At 45.4% G+C, this 19,968-nt stretch overlaps 1 protein-coding gene across 3 annotated transcripts in view; it reads left to right on the plus strand.

Annotated features, from left to right (window-relative positions):
- Window positions 1-19,968, plus strand: part of LOC117749660 (partitioning defective 3 homolog) — a 309,108-nt gene that overhangs the window by 142,314 nt on the left and 146,826 nt on the right. For all 3 annotated transcript variants that reach the window (XM_034560341.1, XM_034560342.1, XM_034560343.1), the window contains exons 7-12: window positions 289-372; window positions 3,917-4,042; window positions 6,439-6,666; window positions 8,502-8,689; window positions 13,183-13,322; window positions 13,816-13,944. In XM_034560341.1, the coding sequence (XP_034416232.1) occupies window positions 289-372; window positions 3,917-4,042; window positions 6,439-6,666; window positions 8,502-8,689; window positions 13,183-13,322; window positions 13,816-13,944 (895 nt within the window). The remainder of the gene's footprint in view (window positions 1-288; window positions 373-3,916; window positions 4,043-6,438; window positions 6,667-8,501; window positions 8,690-13,182; window positions 13,323-13,815; window positions 13,945-19,968) is intronic.

Raw genomic sequence — 19,968 nt, forward strand, 5'->3', positions numbered from 1 at the left:
TGGAGTCTCCATTTGGGCCCCTAATCGACCCTGAGGTCCATCAGCCTGACTTTGTAATAAATGACTTTGCACAGACTCCACCGCTAAGGCCGCATTAACCCCATCCCATACATCCCATCCAGGTCTTGTCATGTTTGACTGTGTCGTCTTTTATACCCTGCCTTTCTACATCTACTTGTCATTCTCGCCATTGTCATTTTATGGTCGTTGTTGTTTTATTCACGCGTGTCTCCCCCGCTCCTCCTCCCTCTTCTCGTCCCCTCGGCCTCCTCCATCATCGTCCTGCAGAGGCCTGCTCAAGCCGGTCGAGGTGTCCAACGGAGGAGGGCCCCTGGGGATCCACGTATTGCCCCTCAGTTCACAGGATGCCAGGTAAAAGAAAGGCACATCTGAGCAGCGATGCAGCTTGGTGTCCGACAATAGCGACTTAGTTTCAGCATCACCCCCATGGATGTTTCTTTTTATTTCAGTTACTCATCATTTCACTTTGTCTTACTCTCTCTTCCCTGTTCTCTGTTAGTCCCCTCTTTTTACATGTTTGCTCCAGGCTGTCTTTTTCCCTGACTCTGATTCTCCAGGCCATATCTTTTTTATTTTGTTTCTCACCGTTCAAACACCAGGCCAGTGCCCAGCAACCCGCAGCCCCCAGTGGGAAGGAGAACAGATGAAAAGCAACTTTGCTCTTGACTGCAAAGTTTTTCTAAGTCAGGTTCCGCTTTTCTTTTTTTCCTCGCCCAGGTCCTCAGTCACAGCGGTGTCCACACCGCTTTGAAGGTGATTCAGACCGCTTCTCTTTTGGCTTTTTTTCCCTTCTTTTTTTAAACCATGAGGAGTGTCAATGACAGGGGACAAGAGGAGGAATGCATCCCAGTTTACAGTTATTCCAGCAAAATAATGAAGAGCAGAGGAAGTGGCCAGATGTAATCAAACTAAAAGCATGTGTATAACACAGATTCCCCGCTGCACGCCAAGGGACTGGCACATCCCCAAGGTGAATGTGACTACTCAGCGTAGGCAGAGGGAATGAAGTGAAAAGACAAAGTGAGGAGATGGAATGGGATGACATTTGAGAGAGAGAGAGAGGGAGAGAGAGAGAGGGAGAAGGGGGCGGGGTGTCATTGAAGATTGCTGCCTGTCATTTCTTTGGGACACTAATCCCATTGCTGTTTATAACCAAGTGTCAGGAAACTATATTTAGCTTTGACCTCCTGCGATTGACTCCCTCAGAAGCTGTGACACTTCTGAGTTATCCTGAGTCAGAGGAGGGAAGCAGCGATTCATAATGAGTGGCACCAAGCAATGTCGCTCAAATTAAAGTTGAAATCCATCTCTTTATTAGCTATTATCCTCCAGCTCCTCTGTATTCCGACAAAATCAAACCGCATCTTGCAAGAATACAGCAGTAACGCCGCATGGCTAGTCAGTTTCTTCCCCATCAGCTAATGTCGGCACTCATAGCCGTCAGAGCCTTCAATTAACTTCAGATATGATAAGACTCAGCGTCTGGTCAGTGGGACGATGCTAATGGCCCGGCCCAGCTCTTTCCTGTGTGCCGTGCTCTAGGACAGGAGGCATTAGACTCAGCGGGCTGTCATTAGTGTCTAGACCAGGGCCACAGGGGTCAGACAGCCGGCAAAAACAGACGGCAAACAAGCAACTGCAGGCGCTCCAACGTCGCATTCTGCTCCACGGTACTGACGTCAAGTGGGCACACAGCTGCAGGAGAGAGCTCTCTCTTTCTCTCTCTCACCCGGTAGTGCACAGATCCTTACCTGCATGAACGTACACCTGCAGCCTGTGAACAGTGTGGCCTGACACTGAGCAGTGTCTTCCCACACAGACACATGCACACCGTCTGTGCTGCTACTTTGAATGCTGTGCACACAAAGACTATACTGTACACACACACTCACACACACACACACGCACACCCCTCGCAGATGCATTCTTTGCTTAATGAACTTCTCATTCCATGACCAGTTTCAATTGTAAACAAACTGCGGACATAATTGCCGCGCATAAATGGATCCTGATTGGATTATTGTTTGATTAAAGGCAGTGGATGAGAGCAGGTGGCCTCCTTCAAATCCCTTCTCAGCACCGCTGCCCGGCCACAAGATGGAGTAAATCCATACAACGTAGCACAATGTGGAGGGTTGTGCAGAGACTACAAACTCCTTGTGCTTATATCTGACACCTAATTAATTCACTGACTCGCATCCTGTGAGAGTGCCATTTAGATGTTGCTTTAACTCTCCTCTTTTACTCAAAGAACTTGATAAAAAGACCAGATGAGGAGGAATTGAGAGGGCGGCAGTGCATCACAGTCATCACAATAATAGTGCTTTTACTAAATCCTCATCTTCTTCAAATCTCTGAAAGATGCCGCTTTATCCACCAATCCTCCCTGCTGCTGCTTTGAATACTGATCAGGGATCAACCGAAACTCCTTCATCTACTGTGTTCTGGCTTGCTACCAGATCAGAAGTCATTAGAGGGTGTCCATGCTGTAATCTCCATTCTCAATACTTTGTTTTCAAGCTGCCAACACTTATGGAGATAAAGCGCAATCATGTCCGCTTCTACGCCGACCGCAATTACTCTCTGTTCAACACACTTAAGCTGACCTGGCTCAGCCAGCTCAGTCCCCGAGAAAGAGGGGAAGGGCCTTTTGTGATCTTTAATTTCAACTCGAAGCTGAGCCATTTACCCCCATCGAGGGGCCGAAACGAGTCTGCGGCGGGATCGTGGATGTCCACGTTATGCAGCCAATTAAGGCAATGTTCCGAGAGTGGCCCTGTTTGGTGGAAATGCTAAAGAGCTCTGCAAAATCTGCCCTTGACGCCCGCGGTAAACAGGGTCACAATTTAAATGTGCTGTTGTTTATGTGTCCAGTGAAACGACAGGAGGGAACTGAAAATGTCGAAGAGCACGTAGCGTGTGTCCTTGCCACTGATAAGCTGTTGATTTGCAGTGTTATCTTGCAAAATCTAAGTTTGGCTTCTAAATACCTTGTGGCTCTGATATATTTCATCAATATTTTTTTTTAATTTCCCCAAAGTAAGCCCTCCAAACTTTCTGTCAGTTTATGCAAGGTCACCAAATGTTTGCACTCAGCCAGTCTAGCTGCTTCCTCAGGCATCCGACGCCTCAGAGACCGATGGAGTTTGTAGTTCTGCTGCGAGAGCACACATCAGATCTCTTTGCATGTGGTTATCCTCAGGGCCTAAAGCCCCAAGGAGCTCACTGATGTATTTATTTAGAGGAAGGAGTGATGGGGGGGGGGGGGGGGGGGGGGGGGGGGGGGGGGGGGGGGGGGGTTTGAAGGTAAAGGTTGCCTTCTTTTGAAGGCATTGCTGAGCTGGCGCTGCCGTGGAACTGCTCGGGTATTTATTACAGCACTGCCGGCTCCCGTCTTAAGCTCCAGTGAAGGAAAGTGCAGCGATTCCTCTGAAGCAACGAGATGATCTCTTAGCTGTTGGTCTGGATTACCTCAGACGACCCGCCCCGTCATTCTCTCAAACCTGTGGAGGATACAGCCTTAACATTGTGTTTGTCATGCGGTGCTTCTCCAGGAAGATGCAGGTCTTTATCTCAGCTTTGAATTTGGAGAGTTTACTTTTACTGAAAGTAGGGTGCAATACTTACAACTGGGCTAAAGTTACATTGTGAACTTAATTACCTCTCATCACCTCTCTTATCTATATATTCCCTTCTTTTCCCTCCTCCATGCAATCGTCTCTTGTCTTCTTGTACTGTCATTAACTCTTTTAAATGTAAGGACGCGGGGGATCAGGCTTGCTACTGGCCGCCTGCTGTTCAGCATATTGGAATGTGACTGTGTGCAGAGTAATTGATACAGTGCGTGTCTAAATGATGTTCTCCATGTAACCCGATGATGTGTTATCATTATCAGGACTCAGGGCTTGCTGGTGAAGCGTCTGGAGCATGGGGGGAAAGCCGAGCAGGAGCGTCTCTTCCAGGAGAACGACTGCATTGTCAAAATTAATCAGGGAGACATTCGCCACCTGCGCTTCGAACAGTAAGCTCTGAAGTTGACCCTCTATGGTTGAATTGTGTTTCTCCAACTGCTCATATCGTTTGAGTCTTGTCAGGTTCTCTGAATGCCATGCTGATTGTAATTTCTTCCACTGCTTTCAAAGCTTGGACAGGATAACGCTGATCAGTTCATACTGAGACGCCCAGTGCGGGACAGTAAATAGTGTTGCTGTTGATCGAGGAGCACAAACTTCAGGGAGACGTGACACCCACACAGCTGCACAATGAAACTGAAATATTACTGACTTTGTTGGCCTTCTTGTAATAGGTCTCGGTGACCTGCAGTCCTTCACCGCAACCGCAACTTCACCCCCCCCCCCCCCCATGATCCGAAACCACCTACACTCCGCTCTCAATTCATTTCCATCGATTCATCGCTCCCCTTCATTTCCTAAAGTGGAATGAAGATATAAACCTGTGACTTTCCCACCCATTTACCCAAAGCCTCCCTCACACACACACACACACGCGTGCCTGACAGCTACACTGAGCTATAACGTCTTATCTACACTCTGTGTGTGTGCGTGTGTGTGTGTGTGTGTGCGTGTGTGTGTGTGTGTGTCAGGCTGAGAAATAGATTGCTTCTCCTCCAGGCTGCCTTCTGAAGGCAGTGTACAGGGGATCTGCTCAGCTCTCTCCCTTATCATCCACTCCTCCACAGGAAGAAATAGCCTGCTAACGAAGGCCCAGCCCACAGTCATACTGGTCTGGACATAGTCATCTACAAACCACTGGTCTTAGAGCCACCCTGCTGGATAGTTGACCCAATCCAAGTTTGGAACTCCTCTGTGATCAGAAGTCAAGTCAGAGACTCGCCATTCATTTATTGGACAAAACAATCAAAATACATTTTATTTAGGCCAGGTATGCATATACTTTTATAACCAGCAAAGAAGAGAGTCCCTGATCAGAAACATTTGTGATGAACTCCAGACTATCACGGTTACTTTACCACATTATGTTAATGTTTTCATCTGAGCGTGCACACAGCCACTAAGGTTTTGGGTGTTTTTCTTATTCAAAACGATGCTATTGTCATTAGTAAACATCCCAGTTTTCTTCCAAAGTCTCCTCTACTGTGAAAGAGGCTTACAAACCAAATCCACTAGGGAGTGATGTTTTTTAGCGTTCCGCACTCCCCCCACCCCCTTCCCAAACACCGGCTCCTCACCGGCATCCAAATGCATATGATGTTTGTGATTTCTCCCCCCCCCTCATCTTCCCCCAACCCCACATCCCTTGATTGTGCGCCGCACAGAGCGACAATTTAAAGTAATAGTCTAATCTCCTTGGATTGTTTTGCATGGGTAAATATTTTGAGGCGCTTAATCTAACTGAATGTAATGACGCATTGATGGGGTAATTTATTATTCAATCAGGCTCGCGTGGAGGCTGATTACTGGAGTGATGGCACTGTATATGTGCAGGTGGGAACATGTGCGCGCAAACACGCACACACACACGCATTCTTGCTCACTCAGTCATCAGTCCTGAGTGTGCGCACGTGAGTGATTTTTGTGAAATTACCATAAGAATAAAAGATGGGAGAGACCAAATCCCGCCGGAGTGGCTCGGTGCGGCGTGCGCCTCCGCGTTGCCGCCCGGATGAAGTGCTGTCTGCCGTGGCAGGAGCAGCTTAGCGGCTGTCGTTTGGATAGAATCAGCATGGTATTACTGGCGCGGTAATGGAGGCCTGGAAGCAGGAGGTGGGATCGTTGGGATCCAGACTCCCACTGCGTCTCTGGCCCCCTTATGCGGCAGCATGGCTCGCCCCTGGCCCAGCCTATCTATATGCTAAGTGCCACCGGCAAACCAGACTAAACAATCCTTGCTTCTGGGAATGTTGAGCCTCTTGTCTTGTCTTTTTGCCCCCCCCCCACCTCAGTGTGTGTTTTGGCTATTTTCTTCTTATTTTGTGCGTAAAGAGTGAAGTGTGTGTGTCTGCTTACTTTGGAACCTCATTGTCTGGAAAGCTTCCTTGATGCATGATTCATCATCTCTGCTGTGGTTGTTGAGTCCACTCATGTCCACACACAAACACACATACTACTACACTGTAGAGAGACTTAGATGCCCCTTTACATTATCTTTCATGGCATAGCATAGAATATATACTGTTTCATCACTGACTCACCATTCTTATCTTATTCCTGCCTTGATGCTGGTAATTATAGATAATGTAATTTCTATCCTCTGCTGCGATGTGGTGAGTAGCCCTGAGATTAGCGATGCCAACCTCGACTCTCGCTATCGCCTCTCATAATATAGCACCACGTAGCCTTCCTTATCCTTCTATATCCGTCAAGTTATGATAGCATAATTGTACTTGTATCTCTTTTCGTGTTCAAGCTGCTTCATTTTTCTCTGCATCAACTCCAGAGCCCAGAACATTTTCAAGCAGGCGATGCGTGGCACGGTCATCCTCTTCCACGTGGTCCCGGCAGCCATGAAGAGGCAGTACGAGCTGCTGATGGCCCAGACCGAGCTCAGCCCGGCCCAGCCCAACAGAGTCCGCTTCAGCCAAGTCTCCCTGCAGTTGGGGGATAGTGCCAGCCTGGTGGGGGGGGCGATGCCCAGATCTGGACCACAACCAGGCGTCAACCACGAGTAGGTTTTAAGACTTACCGTGTGTATTCCTATCCCGCATGGTGTTGTTGTGTTCATGTTAGGACAACCTCCAGAGAATTAAAGAGCTAGATAAAAGTGACACACGCACACACACACACACACACACACACACACACACACACACTACTATGAAGCATGCTAAGGCTAAGTAACCTCACGTTCCCAGTGAATGCACTTCTGTTTTAATTACACCAGTCAATGACTCTTCCTCCGTATGTTCACTGCGGATCCAACAATGTTTAAAAGCTACACTATAAAATGCAGGAGTGCAGTTCAATAATAATTTCCACCTGAGGACTCAAAGTCCACATCGCTGATCATCTTGTTAAAAGACCATTTTATCCGCCTGTGGTTACTATTCATCTCTGTAATGTCTTTGGCCTGATTCCAGAAAGCTGAACATGTGCATGTTTGTCAAGTAGGGCTTTGTCTACAGGTTTATAGTCTTTATTTCAATCATATAAATTCATGAATCCTCTATACATTCTCTGTTTGTGACATTGAGTCAATCTGTATAAATTCCCCACGACACAGGCATAATCATTTTATGTCGAGACATCATTATATTGCATCATACTTTACATTATAGGAGCTTGACAGATAATATGTATATGCAGGAGCACAACGGTTTGCACACTGTCCTCCAAATACATAGCTAATGTCTCCTTTTCTCTTTTCAAGGCAACGGTTCTCTTTTTACATTTGCCTGAGGGAGATCCTGTAGATCGGAAAGTTGCCTTGAAAAGAGAACAAAAAACTAATAATTCAGAGCTTCACAGTGTGCAGAGCGTATTCTTTTTTGTCATCCACCTGCGTGTCTTTGCCTGCATGTGTGCGCACATTATATATATATATATATATATATATATATGCTCAATGTAAAACACACACTTATTATGAGCGTAAAGTATCCCAGAAAAAAATTGTTTGACATTGACAATAAATGAAATCCCACAAGCAATTTGTCAGCCAATAAATTATATTAACACAATTGATATACAGAGCAGGCAGTTTCAGGCCGACATGTCTGTTGGCCTAAGCTGCTGTTAACATTATTATGTCCAATAGTGGCACTGCCAGGTGTGTCTGGAACCACCACTGCTGTAATGTTTGATTGAATTAATTCAAACCAACGTCTAGGCCGCGAAAGTATTCGAGGCATTTTTCACTCAAGCATCTCACACAGCCGATGCGCTCTCATTGTCATCCATGCAGCTGTCTGCAAACTCTAGAGTTCACTGTGCGACGCTTCATGCCTGTTTAACACTTCCTCTGAGCAGAAAGTCAGTCCTGCTGTGACTCTGCTCAGCTCACTAGCTCTCCTACCGACATGAGAAGACACGCTGCATTGTAACAATCATAATAATAATATGTATACGTACATACATACTGTACAAACATGCAAATTAGTAGTTAGGAGTCATCAGCCCGTGACGGTATAAAACAGGCACTACAAAAAATTGTAAATCACTGCAATCACGAGAGGTCCTTGAGCATACAGTCATAAAAGAGCACTAGTATTAAGCAGACGGGTCCTGCAATATACAAGATTACTTTGGATAAACAGACACAGAGATGCACACACACACTGTGGAGATAAAACTAAAGATGTTTTGTTTTGCTATAACATCATGATAGAACGTTTTTGGTTCTTGTTTGGTTTGCCGTTGAAATGTTCACCTACAGAAAATATGGGATATATCAAAAGAGCATGCTGGAACTAAACTTTTACTTTTTACTATCCAGCAAATAATGTTCTAAATGTTCTATTTCTGTTGGTAAAACAAAACCTAAAACTCTGTCTTGCTCTTTAGCCACCAGGGACCCCTGGCAGGAAGCACCCCCGAGCCGAACCGACGGTACGCCACCTTACCCCACACCTTGGTCGCCAGGACCTCTTCAGTCACCTCCCCCTCCCTGCAGCGCAGGATAAGCACAAACCTGTCCGCCAGCTCCTACACAAAGAACAAAGGACGCAGATTCAACATCCAGCTGAAGAAAGGTACGGACCAGCGGACACATGAGTGCATTATCTGCATTTTCAGGAGAATAATAAAACAAAAACTTTTGACTGGTCCGTTGTAACTCTGTGTTCTGCCCGTTTATACAAGAGATATTAGATCGCAGCCTCCTTTCCAACTTATAATAAGCTTTTCATGTTTTAAAATGCGCTACAAGGCTAAAGCTACTGTTCTGCACCATCCAGACAACAATATGTTCCTGGAGGAGCCAATTTGTTGAGCTAGTGGCGTCATGCTTCACTGTGATTGACACAGCTGTTTCAAGGCGATGAGATCAGTGATGGGACTGGCTGAGAATATATTTATTATTCAACCTCAGCCAGTCCTAATTTTCCCTTAGAATAGCGCCCAGAAGGGACTGACAGTGGTTTGACTTTGCTTACAACCAGTCAAGTCAGTCACTTCATTGACAAATTACATCCACTCTCATCAGAGATTTTATAGAAGCGCTCAGTGTAATGTTCCAGCATAAAAGTGGGCCGGCTCTATTTGGCAAGCTTCTCTGGTTCTCTACAAGCCAGATCAAGGTCACACTTCAAGGTCCAAGGTTCATTTAATGTCACACCGGGTTTGACAAACATAATGCAGTTTCATTTTCTTTATGCTCCACAATAAAAAAGAAATACTGTTATTGTTATTTTTTTTTATGGTGGTGTGGAGGATGAGGTGGAGTTGAGGAGTCTCACAGCCGGAGGAAAGTATTTCCACAAACATACAATTTTAAAATGTTGATCGCTCAGTAGCTGATGTGACAACCATAAAGTAGTTCATCCTTCGAGGGAAGATCAGATGCAAATGACACCTGTCTTCTCTCTTTCTATGTCTGCCTCAATCCCCCCACGTTCCACTCTGTCACCCCACTTTACTCCTCACTGAGACAAAGGAGACCGCCTCGTCATCTGCATGCATTTGTTTTGTCACAGTAAACAATAGCTCGAGAAAGAGACAACGTCATATCCTTCAGCTAGGGAATATTAAATCTCTACTTGCCTTTGGGCTTTGTTTAAATGAGCAGAATTTGTGGTTTGATGCACTAAGGAAATATTAAGATTCATCAGTCCGCTTCCAGCTGAGGTTTGTTTGTTTGTGGACTTGGACAGGCCTTTGATCTCTGCCAGACTTCCTCACTTCTCTGTCTTCATATGAATTGACGAGCAGTCGGTGCTGAGGGGACTCGCCTCCTCTTTGTCTGTCTCTCTCCTCTTTGTCTGTCTCTCTCTCTCTCTCTCTCTTTTCTGTCGGAGGGAGCAGATGTTAAGTCGAACTCTGGCACCGAGGCCTCAGCGGTGAGCTTCAGGGAATAATTCAGCAAGTGAGGGCAGCAGCGCAAACTAAATGCAACGCGCTCAAGGGGAATTGCCGTCACAAGCTGCTCTAAAATGTTTGCGATGGTCCCCGAGTGGCCCAGCACAGTTCCAGAGTTTAATACAATGTGGGGCTGGAGTGCAAGTTTGATATTTTTTTAGTTTAAAATGCGATGAATTTCTTCTACACTCAAGTCTCTCAAATTTTGCAAAACCAAGCTGGGGCCATGCTGGTGGAGCTCCAGCAGCTCCAGAGACCGATGCCAGTAGTTTATTTCCACTAGCCACTTCATGGTCCAATTCTACACCACTCATAACTCTCAAAAGTATGCTCTTGCCCAAGTGACAGAAATGGTCTCTGAGATTATTGCCCATGATTTAAATGGGGCTTACCGGAATAGATGTGCCTCGCTTGTAAAGCGCAAGCCATTCGTAAAGTACAAATGGAGATGAGTCATTGTTCCAAATGCTGTTGAATTGGAAATTCAACTGAGCACTTACAATGCGGCCGAGTCGAGGGAAGTGCGACCCCTGAAATCCATTTTGACAGTTCCGTTTGATTACCATCAGACTTTACCACTACTAATGTACTTTTTTCGAAAGGCTTCAGCAGTTTTGTTGTTGACTCGTTGTAATTGTTGTGATTCGGGCCTAAGTGGGCCTGAGTTCCGAGTGGCAGGAGCAGATCTTGCTTGGCAAATTAACAAGAGTGCCCTAATCAAATACTGCAGCCCAAAAAGGACATGCGCACCCCATTAAGTCATTCTAATGTGCCTCAGCCTCTCCTCATGTTTGCTGTTTAATTGGCTTATTGGAGCCAGGATTCCAACTAATCCAGAAAGGATACAATTACTTTTATCCTGGTCTCCTATTACCCAAAATAAAGACGTCAGTGGTTAATTACTGCAGGCCTATTGGAGATGCATTCTCCTAATTACCTGATTGGAGGCCCTTAATGACGGGATCTTACAATGGGCAGGAGTTTTGATTCCGCTCATTAGGCTGTGTGAACCAGACGATGAGGGGAAAGACACTTGCATGGCTGGAGGGGTCACAGTGGAAAGGGGAAGAAAGACAGGGATGCAGAGGATTTGAAAGGAGCACCATCATGGATCTGAATCCGTCGCACGGAGGTAGAGTCGTTCTGGGCACGGAGTGATGACCAATGCAGCCTTGTTTAGAAATCTGCAAAGTCAAACAGTCACCTTTCTGTTCAAAAATATGATCGGTTGTTCCCTAAAGTTTCATTTCGGAGTAGGAAGCTGATTTGTAGTTTGTCTTTCATGAAGACTGCAGATTTTACATTCAACATAAACGGCGGCAGCTAAGTTTCCGGCAGCTTAGCTATCGTGACGGAGGGCTCATAGCACGTCGTTATCCTCGACAGCGAAACTTTTTCCCCTTCATAGGCTCAAAAGTTTGCTTGTGTGCAGAAGCCACGAGAAAGTTGCCATCCGCGCCTCTCCCTCTGTTGTGTTTCTTGTTCATCAACTGTCAGCGAGGCAACAGAGAGTTCGACAGACTGCTAGAGAGACGTGGAGGGAAAAGTAGGTCATGACGAACCATCAGAGGTGCTGACAGCTCAGTGAAACGAGCTGCTACTTTGAGATGAATACTAATCACTGTTGTTACCTTCAGAGAAGCCTCGGCTGAAAGCGCGTAACGCGACTTTCCCACTCGACTGCTGGGAACGCCGCCGGCTAGGTTACGCATGGTGGAATGGATCTCTCTGAACACTGTTCCTAATGACTCATCTATTAGCATTAGGTAGCAGGGTTTTTGGGCTTTTAAAAATATTTTGTCAAAAGAATAACTCATAAAACATATTTTAGTTGACTTACCGTTTCCTGGCTGACATTTGAAACCATTTTTCGGCTTTTATTTGACAAATCCACGTCTGGTCAGCCGAAAAGGTCAAACCTGAGATCCTCTTATTTATCCGTTATTGTATTTCCCTACTTCCTCCAGACCGGCGATTCATATTCATTAGATGAACCTTAAAGGTCACCCTTAAAACCTGAAGCAACAGCTGCTTTCTTAAGTGTTTTCTCAGCTCACCACTCACTGCATTTCAAAAAGGAATGTAGCACAGCCTCTGGTACATCAGTAAGAAGTATTACTCTTTTGATTGACAATTGATGAGCAAATGATGAGCACTACTTTCCACATTATGCAAACATTGAACCATCTATGTATAGTATAGGGTTACCCTGAACCAGACATGATTTGAACGGCGCAGCCTCCTGTTTTTTTTGTTAAAACATCTGGCAAAACATGATAGATGGATGATTTATAAAACAGCATTTATTTTTTCCATTTACATTTTTATGAGGCTATTGAACAGCATTTTGATACTCATAATCATTCACTTTTCTCTGCTTTTTCTGGTGCCTAACCGCTCTTTAATCCAACCTTAGCTCACAACAGTGGTTTTAAAGTCCACATGCGCTTATCATAAACACTCAATTTTGGTTCATAGCATTGACGCTATATTTAGATTCCGGGGACATATTTTCATTTTTACTTCTTGAAAAAGCGTGAGTGGGACACACCCTGATGGCAACGATGGCAGTGCGTCTGTTGGTATTAACTATAGGACGTGCAGAACGTGGTGGAAACCCATAATTGGATCCCTGCATGGTGGTTTCTCATGTTGCAGCGGCTTGTAATGAAAAGGATCAGAAATGTTTCAAGAGTCTGGCCAGTTTCTAAGAGTCACTGTAAAAGCATAGAAAAAAGCAACGAGTTACACAGTATTCCATCTAAAATGCATATTTAATCCTATTTTTACATTTACATAGCCATATTGTTGTATACTACATTCTGACTACATGTTTGGGACTTTTTTTTTTATTAAAGTCACTATGTCTACCTAAATATACTCATCTTTTATAGTTGACATGTATAAAGTGACACGGAGGTGCTGGAGCACTTTACCAAACATAAACACATGCATATTATTTACTTCCCTCTCTTCAGAGAGATGGAGCTTCCACGAGGCTGTAAATCAGTAATATCACTGTTACATTACTGTGACAGCACTGAGCCAATCACTCAGCTTTACAGCCCAGGTTCATGCTCTCCTGCTGGCAAACCGCTCCTAATGAAAGAAACTGCAAAATACCACATGATGTTTCTTACCAAATGTGCTTGTTTTCCATTACTCCCAGGTCCAGAGGGTCTCGGGTTCAGCATCACATCCAGAGACGTACCAATCGGTGGCAGTGCTCCCATTTATGTCAAAAACATCCTTCCTCGAGGGGCCGCCATCCAAGATGGCCGATTGAAAGCTGGAGACCGGCTGTTGGAGGTGGGGCGGCACTTTCTAGCTCTACAACCCCCAACCATCCTAGAGTGTTCGCACGCAATCTCACAGGGTGTGCTCTGTGAGATTGTACGCTACTTCAGAGACTAAATGCTCTTTTGCCGATATGGTTTTGTTCTGAAATTAAATCTTACAGAGCTTTTGTTGAAATTAGTCAAATGCACTGTGTTCCCTACAGATATAACACTTCAGCTCCAGCTTTGAATTGCTGAGGAGATGGAGTTAGTTTGAAAATATTTTGATTATACTTCAATCAGACTGACGTGAAAATCAGCTAGTGCTCACATTAGGGGTAAATAACCCATGTTTAAAACCAGCTCCAACTGGCTCAGTGGGTAATCTGCATAAAGGCCGTAGATCTCCCTCCGTTGGAGTCGTAGAGCTCTCTGACTTTAGCGTTGCCACTCAGTGTGTGCACATTTATTTTGGCTTCTATGTATGTGCTTACTGGAGTATTCATGATTGTGTGTATGCTCAGGTCAGTGGAGTGGACCTGAATGGCAAGAGCCAGGAGGAGGTGGTGGCCCTGCTCCGAGCCACGGCCATGGGCGGGACTGTGAACCTGTTGGTGATCCGGCCTGAGGACTCGCTGCTGCCCCGAGAAGTGGTCAGTAGGAAGCCAACGCCTCACTCAGAAATTAGAATAGCACATTAGCAGTCTATTGCAACAAGTAGGAACTCCTAGACTTCTTGAGTGATGCATTTGATACTGGAGGATAGTGGTGCCTTATTGTTAGTCTCACTTTTTAACCCTTAAAACATACGCTATAATTGAGGAAAACTGGGATGATTTTATTAAAAATAAATGATGATAAGAATGGCAAGACAATAATTATTCTCTACATGGAATTATCCAGACCCCTATAGTCAATTTGGTACAGCATGTCCCAGCTGAGCTCAAAGAACTCACTCTAGGAAAATGATAAAGATCAATACATGTGTCCTATTCAGAGCAGCTGGGATATGGATTGGTCATGGTGGCTGCACAGATGTGCCTTTAACTGCCCCTTCAGCCCATCACCTTCTCTGTTTGTCTATCCTTCCATTCTGTGGCTACTGTGTATTTTAATCACAGTATTGTATTTGTTAAAAGAGGTGGACAGCTGCTCCACTCTGAAGCAGGTATGCCCACAAAATGCATCCCCTTAAAATCAATGGGATTATGAATGACAAGTGATCATTTCAAAGCGTGGCTCTGGACCTAAATATTCCCAGCCTCCCCACTTTTACCCAAGCTGAATGAGAGCTGATAATCACATGAACACACACACACACACGGCTCCCTCAGTGTCAGGGTGGACATGGACCCAACCAACACACAAACACACAGTTAAATGTGAGCCGCGGATACAGCTGTGGGCACAAACACGCTCCCTGTTTTGTGCAGATGTGCATATAATTGCACACTTTTCTACATCGAAACACACACAGGCTTATGGTTCATGTGCACGAGCAGACACAAGCACAGCTGTTAGCATGTGTAGACACAACGCACACACACAAAGACACCCTCAATTAATGTGCACAAGCAGCCACAAAGGGCTTTGGACGTACTCGCACACACACACACACACATGAACAGGGACACTGACATGCACACACTGCTCGTACACACACACACACTCTCAGACACGCAGGCCTACACGCAGGGTGACTTTGGCTGTCGTGCAACAGATGGCGAGGCTACTGCCCTCGTCCAGCCTGCGCTCACTCGCCCTGACAGCAGGCCCCGGCGTCACAGCACCTTGGCAGTCCAGGGGCCCACGGTGCCAACCTCACTTCTACCCGTAATCCTCAGGCCGGCACCCGGGCTGTTAACCCCCCGCCATAGGAGCCGTTCCACCTGCAGAGTGACGGCCCTCTGAGACACATTTTGCGCTGCTAATGTGCCGTTTCTCCAGTGAGCAACGCTCCACTCTAATCGGCCGAGCTTCTTTCATTTTAACATTCATGAAGTGGCAAAAACAAAGAAGAATGAATGAAAATGAAAAGTATACTGTCACCAGGCCTCTTGTCTGCAGCCTCGACAGCAGTCGATGCTGCGAGGCTGGTGAGAAAACGCTCGGCTGCCCCGGGGCTGTCGACTCATCAGAGGCATGTGAGAGAGGCGGATGGCTCCGCTCTCTCAGCTCCTCAGGCATGACGCGATTAGAAAAAGACGGCCATCGAGGAAACACTGTCTAACTATCTCTCTCTGTTTTTGTCTCTGTTCTTTGTTTTGACCAACTTCTACTGTGCATGCTTTGAGAAATGGCTGCTTAATATTTCATCACTTTGCACGGCAGCTTATCATTTTTGCTACTCCCCCCTTTTTTTGGGGCGTTGTTATCTCACACACTTTCACATTTCCCCGCAGTGCTTTCACAAATCTCAATAATCCCTACAAGTATGTTCATAAAAATCAGATAAGTAGGCCAAGGCTCTGCCGGTGACAGTTATTGCAAATAAAGCATGGAGGAAAAGCATGGTTGATAATTGCCTCCTCTGTCACACACTCTGGATTGGTGCATGTGTGTGTGCGTGGGAGCAAATATATACTGTATATATATAAATATATATATACACTACACACATAAACACACATGTATAGACGATCGCTTACGTGCTGTCATTTATGTAATTCCCTAAATGACAAAGCGATGATGTTTTAAATTGTAGCGTGAGTGACATGCCAGAGAACTGCAGGCCTCTGTCAACGTATAGCCTTCAACACGCACACACACACAAACACACACACACACACACACACACACGGTGGCAGGAGATCCAGCCATATAGATGATTTTTTTTCTCTAGTTGACATTTGCTGGCTGATGTTTAATGTCAGCTCCAAAAAATCCCTCCACGTCTGCTTTTGTTTAGATACTTTATTGTATGCCAGGCTCGCTGCGCGCGCCCCCAGAGGACTTAGTTTACCCTCCCAGCATGTTTGCGTTGCGTCTTTAATTACCACGGTCGGGCATATTTGGACATGATTTCAGTAGCAGTAGCACCAGCTCTCGATAGCTTTCAATAAATATGTACTCGAGAAAAGGTTAAATGGCAATAGAGTGCTGGGGGGGGCGTCTACGTGTCTGTCTTCGTCTGTCTGGCTACCTCTCTCTTTCCTCTCCGAGGATATCAGGAGACATTTTCAGACAGATTCAGTGTGGTGTATCAGAAAAGTAGAGCAGCTTTAACCTTTTCCCAAACACTGGACTCATCACTAACAAGCCTGCCCTTTCATACCTCTTTCCTCTGTCTTAACCCTTTACCATCCATGATAATACAGTCATTTATTATATTCCTCATTGAAGGAAGTTTGTGTTAGTCTCACTTGTTCCATTGTGTTCAACAAGTTCGGTTCTATAGGACGAATGAGCTTCAGGTCGTACGAGAGACGAGCAGGGACAGCAGTTATCTCTAAAAGCTCAGCTCAAGCCTTGAAGACACATGAGGCGCTGATCAATGGCTGTGTGAACAGAGTCTCTTTGTTCTGTGTTATTCCTTCATTTGACAGCTGTGGGAGTTCCAATCAGTGATCTTTAGGCAGGATTATTTTAGCAGACAAAGGGATTGCTGCCCCCTACGGGTTTGGAGGTTAATTCATCACTCGTATCATAAGAGGGGGCTGTTATGAGGAGGGAGTACCTTGCTGAAAACTCAGAATGAGTGACTCAGTGCTTTGTGATCTTTAGTTAACTCCGTGAATGATCTCTCAGTGTTTGTGTCTTCACACCTTTGTAATCTTTTTGGAGGGGAAAGGAACCGGTGAAAGACTTCATACGACACAAAGGGCTTAGGGAAGGGGGTTAAACAGACAGGGGTCATTTAAATGGAAAGTGATCAAAAATAAATCATCAACTTAAATATTCATGGTTTGGAGTTATTTGGGGGTGATACTCAAAGCAAATGGTGTCTGATGCTGCCTCACAGCCCTCCCCTCTCCTTTCCCATTCTCCCTGGCCTCAGATGCAATCACCTGCCTGGTAACATTGAGCACAGCAAGGCTTGACGGTCAAGATGTATTACAGAGCCAAAGAACCCCAGACACACAAACACAAATTCAAGAAGGGCACATTTAAGCACATTTAAACACACACACACACACACACACCACTCACTTCCCACGCATAGCCGCTGGATATTATTTATTGTTGGCATTTATCTCCCAGCGTGCAGCACTGTTTGTGCTCTCGGCTGCTTTGAGCGACGCCGAGCCCCTCGGTCCACATTGGCCAGCTTTGCGGAGTGGAGATTGTTTTTTTTTTTTTACAGCTTCCCTTTTTGTCTCCTGTAATAACCAAGTCAAATGTCACGCCTCACAAGCAACGGCAGCGGTCAGGAAACGACGAACCCTTCCTGCCTCCTGGCAAAGATGTCCATCCACACCCTGCCACCAGTGATGGAACCCCACATCACTTCACCTGTTGTGGTGCGATTTAGAGCACACGCGGCAAAGCAAAGGCAGAGGAACCTAATCTGTGACCGCCAGTCTCTTACATAAACAATGACTTGCAGGAAATATAGTGTAGGCCTGCCACTGGCAACTCATTTGAACTCGTCCTAAACCCTGCGCTACAGTGTAAGTGAATCAGCCCGTTGGGTATACTGCTGTGTCGGCATGACTCTCAACTCCTCGTCACAGACACACACACACACACGCACACGCGTATGCACGCACTCAGCCATCCCCCTAATATTTTAAATGACACCACAAATGCGAACCCACTCCGTGTAAAAAGCTGACACACAATATGGGCTTGATGAGTCACACATTCTCAAGAGCCATAATAGCGTTGTCCATGAGTGCCCTTACATCATCCCATGACCCATAGATGAGCAGTCTTTTTTATTTCCAATGGGACGTGGACCGTGGAGAACAAATGGGCTTGTGAAGCTGCTGTTGTAACACTGAGGACCACATAAGAGCAATTAAACAGTACATTAAAATCCCCTCTTTACGATCATATCACACTTGTCACTGATCCATTAGTAGCTATATCTGCCAAGCAATGAGAATCTTAATTGCACAATTAATTCCGGTCCCTGATTGATGTGACCGCCAGATTTATGGCCCGTGCGGATGCCGGGGTACGTGGCAGACAAATGCGTGACAGTGTTGCTGACAATTATAGCAGACTAATGGCCTGTTTCATAAGTGCCAACCCTGGTGGCCTGGTTTAAAATCCTCACCGCCATGTTTTTTGCCAGCGGACTGTAATTGAGGTATTCAGGAGCACTCCATTTGCAGTTCAGTTGCTTTGGCAGGAATCCTATTTATATGAGTCTCTGAAATCATTATATATAGTAGGAATAAAAGCACCGGTTCCCTGACTTGGTTCAGACATCCGAACAGGCTCACCATTGTTTTCCTCTTCCAAGTCAAGGCCATCATCGACAACGTTGCGTTGCTTTCCGCAATTATTCACCGCAGATGATATCTCTCTTCCTCTTTCTTAAGCATCAGTGTTACGCAGCTGGCTTTTGTTGTGGCGCCTGCAGTACAGTGAGGTTTCCATTCCTCTATTAAAGTTGGAAGACAAAAGCAGAGTTATGAAGCTGCATTGATTTCCTCGCCGCCGAGATCCATTTACCAAGTCGGTAGAGGGGGAAATGAATTGACACGAGGCAAACAGAAGACGATCCCCTGGTTCTGGAGGCAACTCAATGATACACAGATCTGTTGAGTTAGAGCCAGGTTCACAACTCCTTATCCTTTCATTTACTCCTCAACATAGCATTCATCTTCCTCATTCCTCCAGTCGAGTACAGTGTAGTTAAATGGTGTATGGGTAGAATATGGAAAAACAGCATCCAAGCTGAGAACAAAGCATACAATATGAATCTTTTAACTTCTGTCTGTGTCTTGGCTTTCATGTCTTTTTGCTTCTTCCACTTACAAACAAAAAGCGGAATCATTAACCTTTGAATGCCTTAAGAGCGCAGCATCCATATGATGATGAAGCCTTTGGATTGTTACACTGAAGTCGTGATACAGTCTTGAGCTATGCGGCATCTACAGCCATGCCAGAAATGGTCATCTTTGGTGTTAATATAATTGGATGTCCATTAGCGTAATGCTCTTTTCCAATAAGCAAGAGTTAATTTGTTTCCAACTTTTGCCAATAAAGTGCTGAAGATGGACTCTTTCTTGTGCGTCTTTTAAATAGTTTATTTATATAGCAGCAGGTTACTGAGCCAGATATTTTACCTCAGTAAAACTTGGCAAACAGCTCGCGGGGATGAGTCATTTCTTACTGGTAGAGCTGATAATTTACGGTGCTGTCACCGTTTTGCAGATATTCACACATCTTCGATAATGAATTCCCAGTCTTACTCGATATTATAGAATTTAAAAAAAGACTGATAGGATATAAGCGAGTGCAATCAGCAAATTGCTTCACTGTTCCTAATGCCTGGACGTAGCTTTCCCCTACTTTGTAAATCTTTGCTAAAAATACATTTGGAACTCAGGTGAAGTCAAATTACAGAAATTGCTCTGAAGGCCTTTGGAAGGAGCCGTGTACGGCTGCGGTTTTGCAACCTGCAATCAGCGAGAGCATCTATGAATTTCCAGCGCTGTTAAGAACAGTTTGGCAGCAGCGGATGCATCTTAGAGGTCACACTCTCTTCCACGTCATGGCTTAAA

The sequence above is a fragment of the Cyclopterus lumpus genome, chromosome 20, assembly GCF_009769545.1.
Source record: "Cyclopterus lumpus isolate fCycLum1 chromosome 20, fCycLum1.pri, whole genome shotgun sequence".
Taxonomy (NCBI): Eukaryota; Metazoa; Chordata; class Actinopteri; order Perciformes; family Cyclopteridae; genus Cyclopterus; species Cyclopterus lumpus.